Here is a 21,499-nt window from a genome sequence, read left to right as displayed (position 1 = left end):
AAAAAAGGATTGGTAACTTGTAAACATTTCAATTAATGTACTTTGCAATTTACAACATTTGATGCTTTTCTGCAGTTTTATTTTATTTTGTCCTTTGAACTCAACAAAGCATTTGATGATATTGCTTTACTGGCTCTGGTTTGTGGATAGTCCTCTTTTAGTGTTTTGGATGGTGAAATACCCCACTAGCCCCAAGAAGGAAAGTGCAAAAATGAAATCTTTAGTGGCTACCTAGCTAAACTATGTAAAATAGATTTACATTAAAAAAATTAGCTTGATATCTCTAAAAATAAGCTCAGACATTAGATTTTAGTGTCTTAGGGGCTGTTTTACCCTATTAGCCCCTAGAAGGAAAGTGCCAAAATTTAATTTTCAAGTTTTACTGGTATATTAAATCATGTAATTTTCCAAAAAGAATCAGGTTAATAACTATAACAATAAGCCCAAAAACATCCAGGGCTAAATTTTATACTGCATTTTATTTCCTATAAGTGTATAAACTTCGCCCTCCTCCTTGGTTCTTACTACAAACTATATGCATTTCAAAGACAATTTTTAATTAAGCTAAAATTGAAATTACCCAAAATATACAAATGTACCTATATAAAATAATTATATAACTCCTAGGTGCTAAACAATATAATTTTAAAAATGTTTGTGTAACAAGTATCAAACTTAAAATTCAGGAAAAAACTGCTTTTTTAAAACATGTGTATACTTCAGAGGATAGCTCAAAAACTAATAATAGTTCAAAAACGTGATATACCTTTATGAAAACTAGAGGTTATGAGCTTTCCAATGGTATGCGTAGCATTTTTCTGTCACTTCTAGGTGCTGAGCAATGACATGTTTAAAATGTCTTTATATTTTTTGCAGGCTTGTCAATGTGAATTTTAGGTTAAAAATAGCTAAAATCTTTTTCCCGGATTTTCTCCCAAGAAGGAACGCTTTTGATTTTGTTTTTTGCATTTTTCATTAGTCTATATATGTATAAATCAGAATATGTAATAATCTCAGATAGCCCCTTTCAAAAAACTGCTTTTCCCTTCCGGCGACCAGTGTGGAGCCAACACGGAGTAAATAGTTTACCCTTTCCCCTATAGCCAACCAATTGGAGTGATATGAAATAGTAGGCAAAGAAAACAAGCTATTCTATATATTACATTATAACTTATCCTATAATATGTAGTAGTAAGGTTTTTTTAGTCTGTTGCTTAAGATTCCAATAACTACTTAACCGATTGACTTTTCTATTCTATGGAAGCTTACATAGGTTTCTGGATAGTTTTAGGATACTTATTTTTTAGATAAGACTTTGGGTGGTTTGGAGCTGTTTTTCTTCTTTTCTTATCACTTAGAATACATGGCTCCGAGATGCCAGGGGTGTAGCCACTAGTATCTTACAACATAACAATTTGTTGTCCTTCTTTTATTTGAAATTTTGATGCTGCGATAATTATAAACATAATTGTCCTTGTTGATTAAACTGTAAATTAAATAAGGCGTATAAACTTTATTTTTTATATTTTTTTCTACTATTTAATTTTAATAGTAAAAAAACTTTTATACTTATTTAGTTTTGATGCCAAGCTACTCTGAAGATCGTTATATTTAATCTGAATATCAGTAGTTTTTAATAAAATTTTATTCAGTTGGAATAGATGAATAAAAGTGCACAGAGATTCAGTGACTGGACAATTGGCGAAAAATTATATTTTTCTTAACTTTGGAGCCACATCGGTACAGGGAATCTTCACCAAAAATTTCAGCTGTCTATCTTCAATAAAATCTGAGAAATTCATATTTTCATTGTTACGTTTCTACGAACTGATGGACAGACAAACGGACAGACGTACATTTCAAATTATAGAGCTGCTAGAAATAAAAAGTAGAATAAAGAGTAACCATTTGAAATATAGCGCAATGGTGACTTTCAAATTTCTTAATATATATTTTACAGGTCTTTATACGTTGTAGCACAAAAAAAAATGTAACAATAACTATTTATCGTATAAAACTTAATAATAATTCTGTGGACGTTGGGTCAGACCTTTATACTAATTCACAAGTTAGTAACAATGCAGACAACCAACATTTTTGATTGTACGACCTTTGTTTGTAAGTCCTAACTGTGCACGGTATGAAGTTTTTGAAAAGAAAAGCATTACCTTAACTCTCTCTATTAATGTCGCGCATCTGACATAGAAGCAGTATTGACAAATTTTAACGTATTAAGCTATGATTCGGTTGGCGAATGTTTTAACCAATCGACGGAATAGAGAAAAAAAAACTGCTGAAATGGCAAATGATTAAAGTAACATCTAATAGACAACGGGCCCTTTGATTGTCCACAACCTACTTGAAGACTAATTGGACAAGACATTACAATTTTGGATTTGTAACAGGTAGTATTTTAAACTACTGTTATACCATTAAGGGCAAGATTCGAACCGTTACCTTACCGTACAGACGCTGTAGTAATAGATATAATATAACTTGGAAGTTGCACCATATTTCCATGTACTCTAATAAAGTGGTAATCGCAGCCAGCTGGCTAAAACAACGATACCTCCAATCCAACATCTTTACCTTATCCCCTTCCTCCTACTGGATAAAAGAATTGACCAATAAATGAGGTCCATGTAGCAACGTACATTGACGGCTAATTTTCTCCACAGTATATCCATGTTTATTCTAAATCCAATGATGTAGTCCTTGTTATTTGGTTAATATGATGAAACATACTTTGTCGTAAAGTTAACAAATCGTGCTTCACTTTTCAAATGTTAAAAGCTATCTACAAAAATATAATTGTTTTATAATCTATCTATTTATCTAAAATAAAATCATACTAATTAGTAATTAATAAACTAATTAAACAACCTCACTATACATTATATACATCTATAGATATATTCGTTAATTTAGACATGTTATAGAATTGTCTTTCTGTCTTGTGAACCCTATAACAGTTAGGTATGATTTAGGAAGCGTAACAACTTTATAATTATTACCATAAAGTCTTTACGTCCATTTTTAACATGCTATTTATTAACATTTTATGTTATAATTATCCTATTCATCATATTTTTGAAATGCTGATTCCTATTACCACAAGGTACAATACTATAAGCGCAGCATCTCTATAATCAAGTCCAAAAAATGTAAGTTTGTTCTTTTTTCAGTATCCTGCCTTTAAGGAGTTTTGCAATACATTTACTCAGAATTTTGTTTAAACATATGCATCAATATTATGCTGATTCAGTTCTGACACTCTACAAGCGTTAATTTTTGTTTGTCCTACCTTTTCAGAACTTCGCTTTTATGGATATTATCACCCTTGTTATTTTATGATAAGTACATGATCAGCGCTATATAAAACTGTAACGCGATTATGTAATTTCATTGATAAGATATTTGATGTTTGACATGTACGCAATAAATTGTTATCATTGTTGCTAATTATAAATAATCAGTGCTCATATAAAACTACCAAATTGTCAAAAGTAGCTCAAAAACATTCTGCGCAAACTAAGAACTTCCCTCATTAACTTAATGGGTATTAAAATGGTTGAATTCGATAACACAATCTTTTATTTTAGTTTTAAAAATAAAGTTTGAGGGGGGAGGAGTCGATTGACCCTCCATTTTTAATTGTGGTTTTAAAAATTAAAATATAAAAAATTGTGGGGGGGTTCTAGATGAGATTTGTCTTGGATTGTTGGTAGTACTCTCCCCCAAAATAGTTGTAGACCTTTTCAGGATCTATGAGAAGCTACATTGGAAAGGAGAACCACATAGGTTCAGCGATTAGCAAGATCCTTCAGTACAGACACTCACAGAGATATCCTGGTTTTTTTGCTTAATTGTAGAAAGATAAAATCTAATGACACAATTTTATTTTATTTATCAATTTATTAACATAGTAACACACAAACATAATACGTAGAAATTTTAATGCAGAATTTGATTTTGTTAAACAATTTTGCCTCTAATTTTTTTTGCAAGTCTAAAACAGTTTATTTCCTATACAAAAATAATTTTTGGAGTATTTAAAGGATTTGTTTTAAAATTTAAGCATGTCATAATTGTCCTATTGATTTCTGGTGATTTCTGTAAAAGTTAGGTACAATTTTAATAGCGTAAAACAGATTCAATTGTCGTCAATTAAGCTTGCAAACATGGAACTCGTTTATTGGTCAGCTCGATCATCCAGTTGGAGAGAGAGGAATGGGGTAAAGGGGATGGAAAGGGGGAATCGTTATTTTAGCCCGGTGCAAGTTTCACTTTATTCAAAGACTTACATGGAAATCTGGTGTAAGATACTTCGTAATAAAGATTTTAAACGTTTTGTTCCGTACTAATTTTGCTAATAAAATCTATTGCAAAAATGACGACTTAATATCAAATAAATTGCGAACTAAATTGGCAAAAAACTAATGAGTAATTGTTTTCCGAACTTTATTTGCAAAGAAAAAACATTTATATAACAAAATATAAAACGACTAAAATTGTGGATTTTATCTTTTTCAGTGGCTTTGCTTCTAACCTTAAGAAGTTTTAAAGTTATTTTAAGGGAGAGATATTTTCCTAAAATAATAACTCCTACTTACAGAGGATTTCAAGAAATTTTTTAAAAGCGTCTGTCTGTCCGTACAGTTCGCTCTTTTCGTTAATTTAAACAGGTTACAATCCTATCAATCCTAAACTTTGCATGGTGATTCATGTGGTAGTTAGGTACATTTAAGAAAGTGTAGCAAATCTATAATGTCCTTATAAAACCAAATTTTGGTATTTTAGATTTAAAATAAGAATGTAAAAAAAAATTTCTTTGGGGGGGGATTTTTTTTTTGGGGGGGGGGAGGGGGGTAGTCCACCCCACTATTTTAATTTTAGTTTTAAAAAGAAAAGAAAAATTTTGGGGGGGGGGGGGTTGGGGGTGTCCCTCCCACCCCCCAAGAAAATAGTTATGAACCTTCCCGGAACCTATGAGAACCTACCCTGTAAAGGACAACCCGATCGGTTTAGCAGACAGACAAACAAACAGACAGACATCGTTCTACATTGTATTATAGATGAAACAGTTAAATTTTCCTCAATCTTTAAAAAACTATAAATATTAGGGAAACGCACTTTTATTAAAAGAATAAACAAAAACTGCAGTTATGTATAAAAGTATATAATAGTGTTTACAGATTACAGAATATGTCATTTTTATAATGGAGCAAATGAAAATAGACCAATTTTTGGCAAACTCCCTAAGAAGCAAGGACGTCCAAGCCCTTTTTTTGGGAGGGGGTGGAACACAAAGGGGTTATTTATTCATGTTCGAGGTAGTATTGAATTGTCTCAAATTAACCTGATTTGTAAAACTAGTAAAGTTTTTAAACAAAAAAAAGCCAACAATTTTTAAAAGCGAAGCTTTTTTATAATTAGGGTAGGTCCGTACGTCCGTCCGTCCGTCCGTACGTCCATCCGTCCGAGATAGATAGCTTTTATTCGTTAATTTAGGCATGTTAGAATTGTCCTATCGATTTCAAACTTTGCATGATGATTATTGTAGTAGTTAGGTACGAATTAGAAAGCGTAGCAACTCTATAATCATTACCAGAATGTCCGTATGTACATTTTAAACATGTTGATTTTTCTACTTTTTTAACAACAAATTTTTATATGATCTAATTATCCGTTTGATCTGATTTTTGGTATATTGATTCCTAGGACAACAAAGAACAATATTATAAGCGAAGCAACTCTATAATTAAGTCCTAAAAATGTTAGTATGTCCATAAACATTATCCTGTATCAAGCAGTTTTTCAACAAATTTACTTACAATTTTGCTTCAACTCTTGTACTTTTATATTCTGATTATTCAGTTTAGACACTATACAAGTGTTAATGTCCGTTTGTCCTACTGTTTCAGTGCTTCGCTTTTATGGATGTTGTCATCCTTGTTGTGTTTCAACTTGGCTTGGTGATAAGTTTCAACTCGACAAATAAGTTTACTCAAATAGCTAGAAAAGTAAATAAATTACTCATTTTTTTACGATAAAGATTATAAAATTATACACAGTACTAAAAAATAAACCTGCTTTAAGAAAAAACCAGGGAGGGAGGGGACATTGAACTGTTTTTTTACACTAACCTCTAAAGTTTTATAATACCTTTTTTCTTATTTATTAGCTTAATTACTTTTTATAATTTTAATGAATTTTGATTGATTTGTGTCAATTATAATCTACAGAAGGAGTATTCTGTGAATCGCCATTGGAGGCCTACATAAAATTAACGGCCTTTGTCTTATCCCTTTAGATCCCTGTATTAAAACTAGAAGGTGAAAGTGTCTTTTATGTAGATTTTATATAAAGTTGGAGTGTCCTTTCCTCGAAATTTTGACAAGCCTAGTTTTGATCCAGATAAGTTTAAGGCTATTTAGAATTTTTAACCACAGTCACAGGATGAAGTAATCATTTGTATATCCTATTATGTAAAGTAGTAAGCGTTTTTTGTCTGTCCCGAAGGAACTCGCTAACCACTGAACCAATATTGTTCTCCTTTACAATGAAGCTTCTCATAGGTCTTGGAGGGTTTTAAACTATTTTTGGAGAGAGTGTCTTCAATCCCCCCCCCCCCCCAAAAAAAATATCTTTTTACTCTTATGAAACTCAAATTTAAAATGGGATGAGGTCGACTTTTCCCCCTCCTACTTTAAGTGCCCCTAGAGGCTTCTAGTGGAGTAGCCTTTAGTATCTTTTAAAATAATAATGCAAAATTTATAAAGCTAATTCCAAAAAATACTGTAATTTTATCAAATGAAATCCTTATTTTGAAAATCCATCATATAAATTAGATAAATGCGTTTTGCTTTAGAGATGTATGGATATGTTAATTTATTTATTTGTTCTGTTTTAACCTATTTATATGTTATATGTATATATCCAATATGATTATCTTATTAAAATTCGATGTAGCTAGAAACCTTATAAAATCTTTTTGAATATGTTTGTCATGAACTGGTATTTTCAGCTTATGCAACGGCCAACCCAGGTTATGAAGGTACCAAACTATGCATAAAAATATGTGAATATGTGTAATAATTTTATTATTATTATTTTGTATGCTTATGTTGAAATACATATCTATCTATCTATCTATGACATACGCCAATTGATATATTATTATTTGGATATTGCACCAGATTTTCATCTACTATGATAAAGTGATACTTCCAACTAGCTAAAAATACCCTCCATCCTTCCCATTTACTCCATCCCCTCCCCTTTCTACTGAATTTACGACCGACCAATAAATAAGGTCCATGTTAGCAACTTAAAATCACGGCAATTTTTCTCTTGTCTTAATATTTACGTATAGTCTACATCTATTGAATGGATTTACACTTAACAAAATCAGAACAGCACCACATTATAATATCAAACATTATCATAATCGCCATTTACCATGATTACCTCTATATTTATTTTCCATGATTTACAAACATCATGTCATCTAACAAAATTGGTATTAATTTTAAGATTTTTATTTTAATTTTTGCGGAAAACTGTCCATGATTAACTTTTGGGTGTGGCTGAGAACCAGTTCTAATCTAGCAGATATTGATCGGTTTCAAAGCATTGCTGGAATAATTAATCTTCCATTTTCCTATCCTTATATTCTTGATTTTACATATAACTTATATGTATATTGTATGTACAATAAAATACATAACTGCACTTTTACATATTCGCATACAAAACAAGAACAAATTTAATCAATGGCAGTCTATACTACAAAATAAAAAAATATATATTTACATATTTGTTCAACTAATGGATGTAAACTATACATGGATATTATAACAGGAGAAAAATTAACATTTATTCATTCATAGGTCAGTTCGTTAATCCAGTAGGAGAGGAGTTGATGTTGTAAAGAGAGGGGATTGGGGGATCATTATTTTAGCCAGCTACAAAGTGTAATACATTAGAAAACATGATAATCTGGTGTAAGATCCAAGTAATAATAAATTCATTGTACAACTGTTGGTTCTGAATAAGCTGAAGATCCTGCTTATTCCTGGGCTGATTGGGCTCTACTTTTAGGGAATATCCCCACACTGGTTTGACACTCAACTTCCAATGATTTCCCCTACCCAAAGCACCTAAACTTATAATATTCTAAGAAATTTATTTTGTTGCAAAGGAAGTGTTGAGCTATCAAGCTTTACCCCTTTCTTCCCCCAATATTAATCAAAAAATGGGCAAAATATAATACACAAGTTGCTCCGCCCCTGGGGAGTCAGAAAATAGCCTAAAACCACCCCAAGACATCTATAAAGCTTCACTTAAAAGCAAAACCCATTAGGACCAGTAATTTGTGTGATTTTTAGCTTCAGACAAAACGACCTTACTACTTTACATTGTAGGATAAGAAACCGTTACTATATGGCAGTTTTCATATATACTACTAAACTCTTTGAGACTTTTTATACAGTCAAAGTATACTATAGAAAAGCTTTACTTCTTTCACACACATTTTTCAAAAATATGACAATACAGTAATATGCATTAGTTTGATAATATTGTTATTATAGTAGCGAAGCTACTCTAAAATTCAATAGGTCTGTCAGTTTGTCAGATAGTCCGTAACGTTAAAGAGAACATGTAATTTTCTCAGCTGGTATTTAAGATAGAAGGCTAAATTTTTAAAAGCGAAGCTTTTCTATAATTAGGGTCGGTCCGTCCGTCCGTCCGAGATGGATAGCTTTTATTCGTTAATTTAGGCATGTTAAAATTGTCCTATCGATTTCAAACTTTGCATGATGATTCCTGTAGTAGTTAAGTACGATTTAGAAAGCGTAGCAACTCAATAATCATTACCAGAATGTCCGTACGTCCATTTTAAACATGTTGATTTTTCTACTTTTTTAACAACAAATTTTTATGGGATATAATCATCCGATTGATCTGATTTTTGGAGAACTGATTCCTATTACAATAAGGTACAATATTATAAGCGAAGCATCTCTAAAATCAAGTCCTAAAATGTCAGTATGTTTTGTATATTGATTCCTGGAACAACAAAGAACAATATTATAAGCCAAGCAACTCTATAATCAAGTCCTAAAAATGTAAGTATATCCATAAACATTATCCTGTATCAAGCAGTTTTTCAACAAATTTACTTTTAATTTTCCTTCGACTCTTATACTTCTATATTCTGATTATTTAGTTCAGACACTATACAAGCGTTAATGTCCGTTTGTCCTACCGTTTCAGTGCTTCGCTTTTATGGATGTTGTCATCCTTGTTTACTGATGATTCCATATAGCTTTAAACCTTGAAACGTTCTGAAGTTATAATACTTTATAAGCATAAAGGATAAAGGAAGAAGAATATACGCAAAGACTTACAGAAAGACATCGTTATACTTTGATACTTTGATACATGATAATATATTTTATGCAATTGTTTATTGTTAATTCAAATGCTAAGAGGTTTGTTGATTTGTTGGTTAAAATCAATTGGTTAAAATTTCTAAAGGTTTAGCCGTTAAAGAGATCAAAAATAACAAACAAACTCACCTAAAATGATTTGTTGTAATTATTAATTATTGGGTATTACAACAAAATAAATATAATCAAGGACAATTATTTTATTAATAATTTTATTATAAGAATTTAAAGGAAATATATTTTTTAGCATTTAGATGATTTAAATTATATATATTTTATTTATGTATAATCCTTGGATAAAGGTGAAGGATCTGTGTGTTTCTGTTTGATCCGCTAAATCCATATAGTTTTCCTTTACAATATAGCTTTTCATAGGTCATGGGAAGGTTTGCAACTGTTTTGGGTCGCCCCCCTCCCTCCAAACAAACATGTAATTTAGCAGAAATGTTGCAACTTCCACCCTCACCACATCTTAGGGGCGGAGCCGCTATTCTAGTTATATAGTAGCTGCTAATAAATACTGTAATAATTTGTATGTAGTTTAACTTTCCAATAAAAACGTCATGAAATGAATAGTACTATTATTATGAAGGGAATTACTTTTAATAATGGAAAATCCGCAGAAAAATGAGTCATAACCAAGTTAAGCCAATTAAGTAATACTTAATAATAGTAAAAATGCAGAAAGCTTAAGGCCAATGTACGATAAACAAATATACATCCCCAATGATGATAAATAGATTAGGGTTAATGGTTAAAGTTGTGGGCACAACTAGTTTGGAACCAACCAATTAAAATTAGGTATGATATTTAATTTCGAAATAAATCTAAAATAATTTTTTTTGTTCATAAAAAGGTGGTCTTTAGTAAGGTGTGTTGCCCAAGAGAATAATAAAAACTTTACAAATAGTTTTTTTCGAACTAATTCATGAATTAAAAGTCCTTTAATATCATCAGTCAATGAATGGGAATGTTATAATAAAACTTTTGGTACCTGTGTAATTTATAGTCCATGGGACTTGTAAAATGGCAATTATTACTACAGCTACATTTAATATCAACATACTAGTAATGAGAAGGGAGGAATGCATTTGCCCATAAGCAGGCTTAACTCATTATCATATATCTCAAAACAAAAATCACGCAAGAGTTACTTTTCCGTTAGGTATTTCATTACCTAGGTTGTTTTAGGTGTACTAAGTCAATTTACAAGATGATCCTATAACCCAGAGATCGCACATCTGCAGCCTGTAAGCCTCAGGGTGTCAACCTTATACAATTTTATTTTATAAATCAGCTGGAAGTCTAAACCTGACCGAAATATGGCAAAATCTCTTTCCGAAAAAAAATTGCAATTTGAGGCTTAGTCGCGGCTGCCGAGCCCTTCCTGTAAACTTTGTCTTTGAAAGGCTTAAAAGGACAACAAAATGTGAACCTTACCCAGCCCGTCCTAGGTACAGACAATGTAGACATGTTAAAAATAGTAGTTATAAGACTAAACACGACAGCTCTTTTCTTATGACCTTTTGATAGAAGAATATATGTATATACATATAAGAATAAATGTATAATCCAGACAATCTGGCTCTGTGCGCAGAGTTACATAAAGCTCATGACCCCTCTATTATTGTACTTTAATGATAGATGTGCCATTTTTTAACGTAAAACTTTAAAGATCTTAGGAACACACTTTTCTAAAACCAATGTTTTGTCTTTCAATTTGGCTCTCAAGAAAGGTTTTCCTGTGAATTAACAATTGTTTCTTATAGTTTAAAAGTCTTCTTCCAAATAAAATTGAAAAAAAACTTATATACAGTATGTAATGCATACTGCCCTTAACTCAAAGATTTTAAAGAGAGTTTACTGTATCTTCAATTCTAGAATTTGACAAATAGGTTATTTTCTGGCCCATATGTATGAATATGATTGCCCTTGTTGAAGATATATAATTTTCAAAATAAATTAGAATAATCACGCAACCTTTCAGTTATATACAAATTTGTATTCATTTGTATTATAACATAGCTGCTACGCCCCTTTAAGCCTGTAGGGCAATTTAACTTCAGGGTGGGGGGAAGGGTCGATCTCTTACCCCTCCTCAAGTAAATAAAATATTTAGGGGGGGGGGGGGGTATTTTTTGACGGTCGAAATGATCTCCCCTCAAATAGTTACAAACTTTCCTGTAAGATGCTTAACTGTAAAGGAGAACCAAGAATCGGTCAAGCGGTTAGCGAGATCCTTTACTACAGACAAAAAAGCTTACTACTTTATATAATAGGATTGGCTCTGCTTTAAATGCTCTGTAATATGTTGGCTGTATATGTTTAAAAGATATATGGAAATCAATTGTAATATATAAAAACTGCCAAAAAGTTGTCTGTTCGCTTTGGATGTCTTATCTATAATACAAAGTAGAAAAATGTCTGTCTGTCTGTTTGTACCGAAGGATCTCGCTAACCTCTAAACCGATCGAGTTCTCCTTTACAAGGTAGGTTCTCAAAGGTCCCGGGAAGGTTTATAATTCTTTTTAAAACTAAACTTAAAATAGTGTGGTCGACTAACCCCCCCCCCCCTCCCCCAAATATTTTTTTTAAAATTTTTCTTTTAAATCTAAAATAAGAAAATTAGGTTGATCAAACCTCTTGGGGTAAAGCCCCTAGAGGCTATGGGCGAAGCCGCTAGTACTTAAATATACTACCACATAATTTGAATGTGGACAAAAAGTTTCAGACATCTAACTTGAAAAATAAAATCACTTTTCCCCCTACCTGTTTCTAAGAATGGATAAACATTTTGAGTTATACAGTAGCGTCGCTATGAAAATAAGGATGAAGACGAAGAAAGTCCCTCAATGACGTCATAAAAATGAGGGTTGAGGAGAGGAGGAGTGGAAAAGAAAAACCCTAAAAAAGAGATGGATAATCCCTCGTTTTTATGACGTAACATGCTGATTTTTTGAGGGACTTTCTACGTCTTAATAAGGAAGGATGATAAAATCTTATTGAAGTAAAACCTTTCGAAAGAGACAAAAGGAAATATTTAAGAATGAAATCTGGTATTTTCATATGAAAAAAAGATATTACAGAGTGTTTTTTTAGCCTATAATTCATTATCTAACAAGGATGACAACATCCGTAAAAGCGAAGCTCTGAAACGCTAGGAAAAACGGTAATTAAAACTGTACCATATTGTGTCATATCGATTGGACAATTCTAAAATGCCTAAATTAACGAAAAAAGCTATTCGCTCCGGACGGACGGACGGAACGACCCTGATAAGAGAAAAGCTTCGCTTTTAAAACAAAATCAATTCTATCCATTTAAAACCAAGAGGCAATAAAACTTCAATCAAAATATTCATAATTGACGCAATTTACAGAATTTCTGTTAACTTTTTAGAGTAACTACGCCTATTGTAACAGGACAAGTTTTAAATCTAGGGGATGATTCTAACTTGCCTAAAGAAATAACAAAAGTACAATATTTTACGCTCATATTACTCAATTTTTTTGTTTGATTTAAATATTTATTTCTGGTCATAAATCAAACATTAAATATTAAAGATTTTTTACATAAATGTAATATTTAAGAGACGGATTTTGACAAACTCTATTTATAGAGAAGCGGCTTGTTTAATGATCTTCAAAGTGTGTGTGTGTGTGTGTGTGTGTTTGTTTGTGTGTATGTGTGTGTGTGTGTGGGTGTAGCATTGTGAGAAACCAAAATTTACAAAACTACCCCCTGAATATTACACTAAAATGTTATCTCTCTCTCTCTTCCTGTCTGTCTATCTATCTATCAATATATCAGCTTGCCATTATCTAAAACTTCAGCATTTTTGTCAGTTTTTCTCATAACCAGGGTGACGTCAGACCATTTTTGTAATTGTGAGAATTTTACAAAATTAACATATTTAAAAATTGTGAAAACTTCGTTTACAAATTTGGTTAAAATGTAAGTATTTACATTTGTTTGTTAGTTTTAGTTCGATCTTTTTATGTATTATTTCAAAAAATTGAAATAAAAAGTTCCTTATAATGATACATTTTAAAATTAAATACATTTTACTTAAATAATATTTTTTATAATGTTATTAAGAGAAGGATATAATTGCCATATCATATTGACAAAATATTTTTAAATAATTAGTAGCGCAGCTACTCTATAAGTTGTGTAAATATGTCTGACCACCCGACCATAAAAATTATTAGGTTATTGAAATTAATTATATAATACTACTGAGCTCAAGTAGATTACATAGTAAAGTAAAAGTCAGATATCCCCCATAATAATTTTAGGGAGAGTAGTATACCCCTTCATCCCCTTCCCCTCACCGCGGGTAATTTACATTTACCAACAAATATAGAGCGCCATCGTTTTGAAGGAACGGAATATTATTTAGAAGTCTGAACAAAAATTTGACATAAATCCATCATAAATTTGCTTGATTAATATGAACCTGCAAGTACATTTTTAAACTTCATTATATATATGCTTCGCTCATGAAATTATGTCCTATTGTCCTAGGAATCACTACTAGATAAATTAGAATGGTGCTTTTAAAGTCGCAATTCAATATGACGATTATACCATGCCAAAATATCATTTCACTCAGATCCAAAGCTGATAAATTGCTATAAATACAGACTAAATAAGCACCAAATTTATCATAATTATTAATTCTTATAATAAGGTGGTCAAAATCTTTTATTGTGATTTTACAAAATTCAAAATTCAAAAAAAGATATAAAAAAATAGGCACGTTTTAAATGGACATATGGACTTTCTGGTTACGATTATTGAGTTGCTACGCTATTTATATCGTATTGTTACAGGAATCAAAGTTTGATTTCGATAGGACACGTTTAACATGCCTAAATTGATGAAAGAAAGGGTCGATTAAACTGACGTACAGACAAAAATAGCCTAATTATAGATCAGATTCGCCTCTAACTCGATTCGATTATAAAATTAACTAGCGGTTGTGCCCCTAGCCTCTAGAGACTCTTTTTAGGTGGGATAAGGAAGGGGAGAAAGATAGCCTCAAACAATACCCAGGCTTTCTCATAACAATTAAATAGCCTAAAACAATCTCAGAACATTTAAGAAGCCTCGCTGTAAAAGAGAACCATATCGGTTGAGCGGTTAGCTAGATCCCTCGCTACAGACAAAAAAAGCTTACTACTTTATATAATAGGATAATTATGCAGGAAGCCGAACGAGCGATTCTAATGTGTAATTACTTTCGAATTTTGCCGATGGCATTTTATTATGGTTTTCGTTATAATGACTTTTCTCGTATTCATTCGAATCCGGTGGATAGGAACCGGTTCTCATCCATACGAAAAAACTATGTCTAGCATCGTATTATATCCAGCTTTCTACGAATATAGAAATGTACAATCATAAGATTAAAACTAGTTTTTTTAGCCGGTGACTTCGTCACCTCGGGGCTAAAAAAACTATTTTAATCTCATAATTGTACATTCTATATCCGCGGAATGCCGTTTATAATACGATGCGAGAAATAGCTATTATAGTTTTGTTTATAAAAGATTATATAAACGTGCACTATTTATACTTTGTTACATTGTTCCTATGGCTCTCCTGAAATGCACAGTTTTATTTAACATCCACAGGATTTAAACTGGTTCTCCGCCATACGCAAAAATCATGAATAGCACAGTTAATTTTTTTTCAAATTAATACCAGTTTTGAAAGCCCGGGCCCTAACAAAACTGGTTTTAATATTACATTTTTTCATTCTAAAATCCGCGGAAAGCTGTCTATAATACGATGCGATAAACAACTATTAAAGAAATGCAAGAAAACAGTAAAAGTGTCTGACTATGACGTCAGAAAAAAATAACAATTGACCAATGAGAGGCCGCTATATATTTTACCATTGTGAATACTGGCTTCTCATTTGTTAATTGTTTTTTTTTTTCTTACGTCATAGTCAGACACTTTTACTGTTTTCGAAATGCAAACTTTAAAATTGCTTAAAATTCAGGATAGTTAATAATGGAATATACTTATGTATATTTGAGCAGTGACGATTCCCAAGAGGGGTGTAAAACCATTTAAGTATGGTATTAATTTTATGATTTTTATCTTAATTTCCAAGGAAAATTGTCTGTAATTTGATGCTATACATGATTTTTCGGTTCTAATCCAACGGATATCAACGGTTTCGAAGCCATGCGTACTAGAAACAATGTTTTATTTATCTGACACTTAATCCATGAACTTTTGTTCTCTAAGAATTTGTATTTGCATAGCTTAGCAAGAAAGTACTTAGAATAATGCAACTCATAACATAAACAGACAGGTTCTTATAGCCAAGGGTTTTTGAACCCAGTGATTGGTGTGCTTTCACACAAAATACCTTATTGAACATTGGAACCCCCTTAATATAAATTGACAAATGGGGGGGGGGGCATAGGCGTCCAAGGGGGGGGGGTAATGGGCCATTTGGCACCCCCAAACGATTTTGTGAACAATACCCCCCCCAAAAAAAAATTACCCCTACCTTGGGGGTGCCGTAGGCACCCCCAACGATTTTGGGGGGGGTATTTACCCCCCCCAAAATAAATGTTCTTTAAAAAAATTTTTTGGGGGGGGTATTTACCCCCCCCCCCAAATTGAATGTTCTTTAAAAAAAATTTTACTGTCCAACCAGTTAAAACAGTTCTTAACCATGATAACAAAAAATTTAATAGTTTGATCATGTTTTATTTGCTTGGGCCTTTATAAGGGCTAAAACCATCCCGGGGATCTATGATGTAATTGTAAAGCACTGAAGATTCCATAAAATAGATACCTAACTAAATTAAATATTTCATTAAATAATGAAAAAGAATTTCTATAGGCGATTTCTTTTGGGAGGATGTCAGGGTGTCTCAAAACTAGTTATAAAACTTACCAGGACCTATAAGACGCTTCACTTTAAAGTAAAATCATATTGGTTCATTGGTTAGTGAGTTAATTATTGTATTTTTATGTTCTAAAGAATGAGATACTACTATATATTTGAATAGTAGTGGCACCCTTAGCATCTAAGAACTCGTGTTTTCTAAAGGGTAAAAAGGGAGGAGAAAAATAGCCTAAAACCACTAAAAGGATTGACCTATAATAGTGTGGAACCATCATGGGATCTATGTGAAGCTTTCCTATAAAGGAGAACTCAGTATTAAAAGTAATGAAATCTGAAGCTATAGTCAAATAAACCTTACTTACTACTTTATGTTATGAGATAGTACTTATTATTAACTTAATAGATTAGGTAGGTGCTTTTTTTACATAATTAAATTACCCCCCCCAAAAATTTTACCCCCGGGGTAAATTAGTTTGGGGGGGGTAATTACCCCCCCCCCAACAGATTTGGGGGGAGTATTTACCCCCCCCCAACAGACTTTAGGGGGGGTAATTACCCCCCCCAATCAAATTTTACCCCCGGGGTAAAAATTTTGGGGGGGGTAAAAAAAAATTTCGGCGCGCTTCGCGCGCCATTTTACCCCCCCCAAACACGAATTACCCCCCCCCCCTAAAATTTTTTACCCCCCCCAAAAAAAAAAGCTTGGACGCCCCTGGGGGGGGGGTTAGTTTTTCGTTTGTATGATTACTGCTTTATGTCTGGTAAGGATAGGTTATAATGCGAACTGGGTAGCCCAGCATGGGTTAGCTTTCACTCCTCTTTTCAGATTGTTAATAAGGAAAATTAAGTCTTGATCTTTCGTCTTAATTTTATATCGGCATTAAACATTGAAATTGTCATAAAGACAGAATTTTGGAACCTAGTAATAGTGTCTAACTTTTTATCTTTGTGACGTAACAAAAATCCATCTCTTTTTTAGGGGTTTCCTTTCCCACCTCCCCTCCCATCCGTCGATTTTTGTTACGTCACAAAGATAAAAATTTAGACACTATTACTAGGTTCGCATTTTGTCACGGTCTATTCTGCTAAGGCGCAGCCTCTAATTTTAATATTGTATCGTAGTTAACATAAAACCAATACTTGAAATTCAAGCTATTCAAGTATATCTACATAATAAATAATCTTTTAGTAGAATGCAAACATAAGAAATACTGTGTTATTAAAAGAAATAATTGACTAAATTGACTCATATGATTAATTTTTACAGAAAGTTCTGCAATAATTTAAAAACACGGTCTTTCCTCCTTTCAAATAAAGTATTAAGCTTTTTGCCTGTTGTGGATCTCGCTAATCGCTGAACCGATATAGATCTCCTTTACAATGAAGCTTCTTATAGTTCCAGAAAATTGGAAGGCTTCACTACTCACCTCCCCCCCCCCTTAACTTCCCCTAGAGGCTTCTAGGGCCATAGTGGAGTCATGTAGTAACCGTAATTCTTTGCTAAGGTGCACAAAAAGCACCAAAATGTTCTTGTGATATTTAAAATAAGCATCAAACAGACGTCTAGATTCTTGGGCATCAATCGTTATGCATTAACTCGGGTGTTGCACCAAAGATTGATGTACTATAAAAAAAAGTGATAGTCACAGATGGCTAAAACAACGCTACCCCTATCCAACCCCTTTACCCAATCTCTTCCCCTCCTAATGAATGAACGAACTGTTCAATAAATGAGGTTCCTATTAGCAGCCTAAAATGACGAGAATTTTTCACAAATATTAAAATAAACATCATAAAATTAATACCAGTTTTGTTATCCAGGGCGTTCGGCCAATCAGGGCTAACAAAACGATGCGATAAATAACTATTATCTTATTTTATTAGTTGGGTTAATTATTGTATGTCTGACAATGTGCAATTTAATCACGTAAGGGATATTTACTTTGAAGAAATAAGTTTTGCTTTTAACATTTTATTTAGCCAGCCAATAATAATATACCTAGTCATTCTCTTGCAATATTTTAGGACCAGTATAAAGCTAACCAGTCTAGCTATTCTTGAGATCTGTTGTTTCAGACAAACAAAACAAACAATAGAACATCCAAATACCCAAGGATCTAAAGGGCCGGGGTAAGACAATGGCCGATAAATGGATATACATCTCCAATAATGATACACAAAATTACTCCGAAACTGTAGATTACAATTAGTTGTTGAAACGTTTGGACACTCAACTTAATGAACCAACCAATCAAAATTTATAATAAAAGTCCTTAAAGTTGTTAAGCCAACGAATAAGAGAACGGTCTTGTAAAAGTTTGGGTACTAGTGTAATAAACAACCCAAAGTCCTCTCCCTCCCTGCTGTTTCATAGATAAAAACTTTGTAGGCCTAATCTAGTAACTCAATCAGAAGGAGTGCCGAAATTTTCAGTTTAAAATTTGTTGTTCATATTGGAATAGTTATTTATTATAACATCGTATTATAGACAGCTTTCCGCGGATATTAGGATGAAAAATTATAAGATAAGATGAAACCAGTTTTGTAGACCCGGGCTTAAAAAATAGTATTAATGTTATGATTTTTATTTTAATATTCGTGGGAAATTGTCTATACTGCGATGATTTACAGTATTTTTCAGAACTGGTTCTAATCCAGCGGATATTAATCGGCTTTGAAGCCATCCATAAATACTGGAAAATAAAATTTAGCTTTAGAATCCAGACAATTTAGAATTACTCTCGCTACCAACGATAAACTTTTTAAAAGAAACTTTTATGCGGCCATTCTGTTTGGATATGAAAGCTACAATTTTTCCGCTTGCCTTAGTGCATTTGTAAAAAGTTATTGAACGTGAAAAATATCCACAGAGTTATGTAAAACGTGGTTTTAATTTTGACTGATATTAATCTATATTATTTAATCAAAACTTTCATGATTTAATTCAATGAACAAAAATAAAACAAATTGACAATAATATAATAAAATTATTTATTTATAACATCTAAATTACATAAAAAAAGTTTCAAAAAGCAAAAAAAAAATTATTTACATTTGAAAATAGTCAAAACTTGTAGAGAAAAATAGCGAAAAACCTGCCCAGGTCCCACATGGCTCTTTCCTGAAATTGATTCGGTTAATTTTTCTATGATTTTGGCTATTTTTATCATATTTCTTATCTATAAGTAAATGGTTTTGCGTACTTTTGCGTATGGAAAATCAATGTGTAGAATATGAAAAAAAACTGCCTTGTCACGACCCATCATAGGTCTTTCTGAACGATTAGGTCACACTATATAGAAAACAGGTCTTTTACAGGGATATAAAGGGATAAGACAATGGCCGACTATTTGATGTACATCCCCAATAATGATACACTTAAAATTACACCTTGTGTAGATCATAATTAATGGTTGATACGTTTAGACACTCAATTTAATGAATCAAACAAACAAAATTCAACAAAAGTTCCTGAAACTGTTAAGCCAACGAATAAGAAAACTTTTTTTTAAATTGGGGACTAGTGTAATAAACAGCACAATATCTCTTCCTCCCTGACCGAGACGTTACACTATACAGCAAACAGGTCCTTTAAGCTGGCAAAAGAAAACTTTTCTGGAAAAATAATTAGTTGAACAGTTATAAAATAAATATTTTTTCTCGAATCCGGTGGATAGGAACCGGTTCTTATACATACGAAAAAACATACGAAAATGTCTAGCATCATATACGTCCAAACTTTTTTTATTGGGGGGGGGGGTAAAAATTTTTTAAGGGGGGGTAAAATGGCGCGCGAAGCGCCTCGCAAATTTTTTTTACCCCCCTTAAAATTTTTGCCCCTGGGGTAAAATTTGTTTTGGGGGGGGGGTAATTACCCCCTCTGAAATCTGTTGGCGGGGGTAAATTTAGTTTATCCCCCCCAAAATTTACCCCCGGGGTCAAATTTTTGGGGGTGGGGGTAATTTAAATTTTATTAAATATATAGTATTAAAAATGCGCGCGAAGCGCGCAATAATTTTTTTTTATCAGAGATTTTTTATTTAAAATGTACGATTATAAGATTAAAACCAGTTTTTTTAGCTGGTGCCTTCGGCACCTCGGGGCTTAAAAAACTGGTTTTAATCTTATAATTGTACATTTTATATCCGCGGAAAGCCGTTAAAAATACGATGCGAGAAATAACTATTTCCATGATCAAAAGCTTGGCTCCCAACAAAACTTTTAACATTCTTACTTTTTTCAGCTGCCATGTCCATGTCCCTGCCGCGCTTAACTAAGATTATAGACAAGTGCAATTTTATGTTAAAAACTAAAAAGTTGCCCAGCAATAATGGAGAATTATCTTACTTAGTAAAATAAGTAAAGTAGAGTATAATACGGCGAAAATAAAGAAGATTTACAATCTAAATTGAAAAAATTGAAAAAAAGACATTGTTCATAAAAAAAAATCAAGGTTTCATATGTTTAAAAATTCGTCAATAAACAAAATTTACATACGTTTTTACGCTGATAACTGTGGTGTTGATATCACTTTAGAGCAGCTTTGCTGACAAAAATCTACATAAAATGGCTGATGTAGATTAATAGGTTGTTGTTTTCTAGACATCTTTTTATTCAAACCTTCAAGACAAATTGAATATTTTAGACAATACACAGAAGATGGTATTATGTGTTTGGACTGTAATTTATGCTTGTCCCAAAAGTTTTAAAACACGCTCTCTTTTTTGTTGAGGACTCTTATTAAATTTTGATTGGGTTGTATATATATCAGAAATTTTAAAACTTTTCCCAAGATTAATTTTTATCCATAAAAGGGGTAATTTTGTGTATTCAATGTGAAAACGCTGTCTCTCTATGTTCATACTAGAGGCTGTACCCTTAGCATCTAAGGGCTCTGTAATTTAAGCTCTTTGATTAAAATAGCTTAAACCAACCTAAGACTTAAATCTAAAATTAATATAGCTCTAGAACCTATTTAAAGCTTCTCTAAAATGAAGAACTCAATTTCAGTAATTATTGAAATCTTGAGCTACAGTTAAAAAAGCTTAACTTCTTTTTATAATAGGATATAAATGTCGGCTTTATTAGAATTTGTTTTAATGGAAGTTGTCATCCTTGTTATTTCTTGGTCTTTCAATTTACAAATCCCCCCCACCCCCACTTTTAT

The 21,499-nt window shown here is 32.2% G+C and overlaps 1 protein-coding gene across 1 annotated transcript in view; it reads left to right on the top strand.

Moving 5' to 3' along the window:
* The first annotated feature begins 13,282 nt into the window (after positions 1–13,282).
* Positions 13,283–21,499, top strand: part of LOC145328077 (uncharacterized) — a 32,313-nt gene continuing 24,096 nt past the window's right edge. The window contains exon 1 of the mRNA XM_080171638.1: positions 13,283–13,409. Coding sequence (XP_080027764.1) covers positions 13,408–13,409 — 2 coding nt within the window. The 5' untranslated portion in view covers positions 13,283–13,407. The remainder of the gene's footprint in view (positions 13,410–21,499) is intronic.

This window comes from Acartia tonsa, chromosome 9 (genome assembly GCF_053477335.1).
Source record: "Acartia tonsa isolate MP-2025a chromosome 9, ASM5347733v1, whole genome shotgun sequence".
Taxonomy (NCBI): Eukaryota; Metazoa; Arthropoda; class Copepoda; order Calanoida; family Acartiidae; genus Acartia; species Acartia tonsa.
Note: the sequence above shows the minus strand (reverse complement) of the source record. Positions and strands in the feature narration are given on the sequence as shown.